General features: G+C 40.5%; 1 protein-coding gene across 7 annotated transcripts in view; it reads right to left on the bottom strand.

Annotated features, from left to right (window-relative positions):
• Positions 1 to 4,489: 4,489 nt before the first annotated feature.
• ALS2 (alsin Rho guanine nucleotide exchange factor ALS2) overlaps positions 4,490 to 6,000 on the bottom strand; it is an 86,604-nt gene continuing 85,093 nt past the window's right edge. For 5 of the 7 annotated variants that reach the window (XM_027123898.1, XM_027123890.1, XM_027123918.1 and 2 more), the window contains one exon: positions 4,490 to 5,248. In XM_027123898.1, coding sequence (XP_026979699.1) covers positions 5,138 to 5,248 — 111 coding nt within the window. In that variant the 3' untranslated portion in view covers positions 4,490 to 5,137. Of the gene's footprint in view, positions 5,839 to 6,000 lie in introns of all 7 variants that reach the window. The other 2 variants (XM_027123944.1, XM_027123935.1) reach the window with 1 other exon arrangement.

Here is a 6,000-nt window from a genome sequence, read left to right as displayed (position 1 = left end):
CACCCCACCCAGCCCCAACTGAGTCAGTTTACACCCTGCCTTTTTCCTGCATTCCAGTTTCTGAGACTCTATTGAATCATTTTGCACAGCAGTTGCATGTATGACTCATCTTAATCCCTGGAGGGGAGCATTTCCAAGGTAGGGTTTGAAAAGGGAGATGGAGTGTCTGCCAGACAAAAGCCAGAGCAAACAGGCGAGTCTGACACCAAACCATCATATTCAGGCAACTTCTTAAAATGCTTCTCACAAACCGTGTTCTTGGTGAGGCAGTACGAATTAAACAATGATGCTATGTGTGCATCGTAGGTGGACCACAATTCTTCCATATTTAATGCCCAGATGACAGTGTGCCCAATCAGGCCTATCCATGCAGCAGATGGGGGCACTAGAGACTGTACATTCCTGAGATGAAATTGTGAGAGAAATTTACAGATAGACTGTGGTTTCTATAACGAAGTCGAATTATTAAAGTAACTTCTAATCAATCTACCAACCCAGAGCTACACAGATAACACATTCATATACTCTAAAAGGCTCATTTTGGCTAAAAGTTTCTCTGCCACTGAAGCACAAACAGTAATGTTCATCTCCACAACTTAGCTGAATTCTGAAAACAGTCATCCTCAGCTTCCTGTGACAAATTTGCTATGAGCTGAATTGTGTTCCCTCCAAATTCAGGTGTTGAAGCACTAACCCCTCAATGTGATGGTATTTAGAGATGGGACCTTCGGGAGGTAATTAGGTTTAGATGAGGTAGTGATGGTGGGGCCCTCATGATGGCATTTGTGCGCTTATAAGGAGAGACACCATAGAGCTTCTTCTCTTAATCTCTCTGCCACATGAGGACACAGCCAGAAAGAGGCTATCTTCAAGCCAGGAAAGGGACCTCACCAGAACCCAACCAGGCTGGTACTGTGATCTCAGACTTCCAGCCTCCAGAACTGTGAGAAATAAATTTCTGTTGTTTTTAAGCTGCCCAGTCCCTGGTATTGGCCCAAGCTAAGCCAAAATTTCATAGAAGGAAACCTCAGAAAATGGTTTTCCCTCCTTCCAGGTGGAAAAGAAAACTGTTGCAATTTATCGTCCTCATAGTACTTATGCTTATCCTTCACGATTCCCTTATGCATTAACCTGTTCAGTGTCCGGCTCTCGTGTGGGTCAGGTCTGGAGAGCAGACACTTTGCTTGTCTGTTCACTGCTGAATCCTCAGAAGTAAAAGACTGACACCTCCCCAGGGAGCCCAAGGACGGCTGGGACATCAGTCCTGAGACAGGAGCAGTTGGACTCGGGAGGCCTGTGCCTTCCTCTCCTCCTCAGCCTGGTTATATCGGCTTCAACCTCCTTCCCTGTCAAACTTGGAAATCGGGGCTGACAGATCTTGGAGGCAATCAAATGCAACCTTCATTTTACAGATAAGGAATTTGACACTCAATGGGGTATTCAGTAGATTTCATAAGTAGTAAAATCAAAAGTTTTCCTCTTTTGTTTCCATATTTAGTCCTGAAACATGCTAGTCCCTGGCAAAAGTCTGCGGTGTCCCTTCCTTGCCTGCCTTTTCATGACTGTCAGTTGAGACTTAGCTATTTCTGCTGTCTTGAGAGAGTTCTTGATTGAGCCTAAATAATAGTCAACCATATGAAATTCTGAACTGATTAAGGAACACAGGAAGTATGGCCAGTTCTTATCATTAACTTAGAAGCTGCATTAGCGTTACTGATACCTAAGGAATTTCTCCTAAGTGTTACTTTAAAAATCAATATTTCTAGAAGACTGCTAAAAAGCAGTATATAGGCACAGAGTGTTTCCAATTTGTAAGCATTTTTTATGTTTATGATAGATTATACGTAAAGGTGACAGTGGTACGACAAAATGGTCAATAATCTTTGGTTTCCAAAAAAATCAGTATTTCTATAAACTTAAAAATATAGTGATTACTATTAAATGCCACACTCCTTACCCGTATGATGCTCATTTTTCAAAACGATGCTTTCTACTAGACAAAGCCTGAAAAGGCACTTGAAAACTTGATGAGAAATGGCCTGTACAAAAGTGGCTATAGCTTCCTCTGGGTCAAAACGCTATTGATCAGGACTAAGATAAATGCTCAGTTTTACTCAGTCTCCATGACAACTTATTATTCCATACTTAGCAAATGGTTTCTCATAGCAAAACCTGCTCTTTCGAAATCACAGAATTCTCCATATAATTTGAGATACAATGAAACTAAAGCATGCAAATATTACCCCCAATTTTATTTTTAGCTCTTAAAAATTGACAGAAGGGCAGACATTTATAGATCTTTCTGGCAACTGGGGATCATTTGGCAGTGTCTCTTACCTGCAAGACTGCAAACATGCAATGCTGCTCCTATCCAGAGAAAAGCTTTAGCAGAAAATACCAGTGGGCTATTTGGTGCCAAAGTCACCTCACTGTTCTAGATAAAATCTCTGCACATCCTCTTTGATTTAATCCACAGAAGCCTAATCCAGCGTAACCACTAAATTACTCTTAAACCTCCCCCGTCACAAATCTTCCTAAGAATTCCTTGCACTGAAAAGTCTAACTTATACCATTTCAAACCTTCACTTCAGTATTTTCTGATTGCCAGCACATAGTTAACACCAAAAAAGATGAATAGTTTTGTTGACTATTTCAGGATAAGACACCCCACAATAAATTTTATTTTAATCTAATGAAAAACTGATACCTGAGAGTAAGCTGATCTATTAACCTTATGTTCTCACATTATGATGAGGAAACAAGGGAAGACTCTTCAGCCAATAATAATGAGACTTATAAAAGATCTCCTTCTGGAAGGTCCCCTACCAAGTTACTCTTATGAACCTAATAGCCCATTCTCTATCTCAGATGGGAGCCACTTCCTTTTTGAAAATTTTATATTGCAGGAAGGTGTCAGTGGGAAGAACATCTGGAAGTAGAACGAGACAAAGGGTACAGCTGACAGCAAGGCAAAGGGTAAAGACCAAATGGCAACTGTTAAAGGTTTATCAGTCCTTTTATCCCAAATTAGACATATGGCATTCCTTTGTTCTCTGTTGTAGATGAAAACACAAGCTGGAAACGTGATACATTTGTGACTGTTTTGAGCACAGTGTATTTTATCAAAAGCACTTAATTTTATTAAAACTTTTCATTTTCAACTTGCTTTTTTACTTTATGAACTTTTAATGCATAACCCAGCTATGAAATGACATCTCTGGCAGCTGTAGTAGGAAAGAGCACTGCAATTACGGTAGGAAGTTCTGGAGTCCCAACTCTGACAGCGAGCCAATCACAGCCTCTCCTTGTCTGCAAAATCAGTGGAGTTAATACCTTCCCCCACAGGGCTGTGGGCATTCACCATGCATGTGTAAGACCTAGTAAGCTGCTGACATGAGTGCTAGGTATTTTTATTTGCAGGCATTGGCCTGGTGACTTAACAGGTTTTCCCCACAAGGGAATTAAAATTTTATAGTTTTAATATGCTTTCTGAAAAGTATAAATACAGTATGAAGGTTCAAGTATTGGGACAGCTGCTTCATCAATAAAAGGATGATTATAACATGTTTCTCTTAGAATTGAGATAGCTTACTATCATTTGAGAACTTTTCAGTGGGTTTCACATTTTTCTCTGTCAATTTCCACAATTACCCCCGTCTCTTCCTCTAAAGGGATCAAAGACATGCAGTAAATTTGCCTTTAGAAGCCAAATGTGGAACTTGTGTGTTTATTCCAAAATCAGAACAATTCCTAATGGAAATGTAAAGTGTTTAACATAAACTAATCTTTTTTAAAAATTATTATTATTATTTTTCCTGTACACAGTCCTCTGACTATTGTGGCCTCTCCCGTTGTGGAGCATAGGCTTCGGACACGCAGGCTTAGCGGCCATGGCTCACGGGCTCAGCTGCTCCGTGGCATGTGGGATCTTCCCGGACCGGGGCACGAACCCGTGTCCCCGCATCGTTAGGTGGACTCTCAACCACTGCGCCACCAGGGAAGCCCCAACATAAACTAATCTTTAAGAGTCGGTCCCTTTCCAATAATGGGCAGGCACATTCTGGTAAACGCTCCTTGAGAAGACAGTACAACTGGTATACAATTAACTAATGCCTATCATTTCTAACCAAAATTTTAAATCCTCCATTTTCCCTTCCTTGAATCTGTCTAGGAGGAGAAAAAATTTAACCTGTAACTATCAAAATATGTCTTTTATTCAAAGAAATAATAGTACCATTTCTTTTAAGTCCCTTGACCTCAGTTTATTAGGGTCAGAAAGTTAATTTGTTTTTTGTCAGCAAAGGTGCTGTAAGTTTATGTTTATTTTAAAGAGAGAGATCTCTAAAACCCCAGTGGGACCTCTGAGGCCGTACAAAGAGGCACAGATTACAATGCAGGCAACTCCCCTCCCCCCCAAAACTAAACCTGGACGTCTTTTAAATTTTTAGTTTGCCCTGTGTCATTTCTTTCGCAGTCATAAACAACCTCATAAACATGAATGTCTTTTATTATGAAAATTGCTGTTACATTACAGCCAACATTCCAAAACATTATTTTACTAAACACTTGTCTTGATTATAAAGTAGAGCAGAAACCATGATCCTTTTCCAAAATCGATTAACATCTGTAGATATTAACACAAAGCAGGAGGAGGACACTCCGTACGCTCACCCTGGTGTGTAGGAGATGAGATGGCGAAGAGCACCTACGTAATCCAAAACAGCTACTAGTGTTACTTGTACAGTGTAAACCAAACACTTACAATAGGACATTAAAAAAAAAAAAAAGCAAAACGCTAAAGGGTTGAGGTGTCACAACACTTTTGAGATGGGAGAAGCCAAAGCGAGTTTCCTCTTCCTTCTCCTCTGTGAGTTCAGTGCAAGGTACAGGGAAGAACCACAACACTAGGTCAAGGATGGATGCAGTTCTTTGCTTCTGTATTTTCCAGTCTCTAGTTCTGCTTCAAAACACAGCCTGCATGCAAAAGCTCTTCAGGCTCTCATTCACAGGCCCCGGAATACAGCGTTTGCACACGGATGAATGAGGTTCTGCAGCAGCTCGGAGTCAGTGTCTGAATTCCAGTGTATTCACTCTGTAGCATTGTAAGGAATCCAAGAACAAAATTCCTATGTTCTTTCTAGTCGGGAGGCAGAAGATTCCTATTTGGATGTGCTCCAGGTCTGGGGTCAGGGTATGGTAGAAGTAACTGCATAGAACCTCTCCCATCATGAATACCCTGGTGGGAAAGCTTAGAAAAAGTTAAAATTTCAGTTTAAAAGTTCCTCTTTCCCCTCCCTCAGCAAAGAAGCATGGTGCACACATGACTGCGAGGAATTTTGGAAGGCATAGTGTGGCTACTATAGTTTCAAGTACAATCTGCTTCTTGCAAAGGGGTCTGGGGTAACTGCAGGCAAACCGGAAACTCAAAAATATTCATGAACCTCTTTAATGTAAGAAGCTATACTGAGAATTTTTTCTTACAACTTCATGAGCTGGCATACTCTTTACTGTAGGAAGGGTCCTCTTTTTTCCAACAGCAGATGTATGACATTTGGGGAACTTAACACAGGCCGGGGACTGGTCTAATCTGATTTCTACCTCCTTTTCAATCCTCCCTTTAAACTATACAGTCTTTTATTCTGGGCTCAGAGCTCCGATCATTAGCAAGGCTCAGAGATAACAACCAAAATAATACAACGTCCTAATTTCAACACTGTTCTTTTTTGCCACTACAGGAAGATGCCAGATGGTGCTAAAACACTTTGAATAGATAATCCAGTTGTCAAGCTGTTATGCAGCCTAGTTAAGCTTCTCACGCTGGATCTGGTAGTAACATGCCTGAAAAAAAGTTCAAAACCATTTAAATTTTACTTTAAAAGAAATTACATAAATATAACAATGCACATGGGACTAAGAAAGGAAATCCGTTATTAATGCTGATAGCTCAACTAAACCGGTTGCTTCCATTTTTCCCTGTTTTCTTCCAGTCCCCCTACCCTA

This window comes from Aethalodelphis obliquidens, unplaced genomic scaffold (assembly GCF_003676395.1).
Source record: "Aethalodelphis obliquidens isolate GAN/ISIS:26980383/991018 unplaced genomic scaffold, ASM367639v1 scaffold2, whole genome shotgun sequence".
Taxonomy (NCBI): domain Eukaryota; kingdom Metazoa; phylum Chordata; class Mammalia; order Artiodactyla; family Delphinidae; genus Aethalodelphis; species Aethalodelphis obliquidens.
The sequence above is the reverse complement of the archived record's forward strand: the minus strand, read 5'-3'. Positions and strand labels throughout refer to the sequence as shown.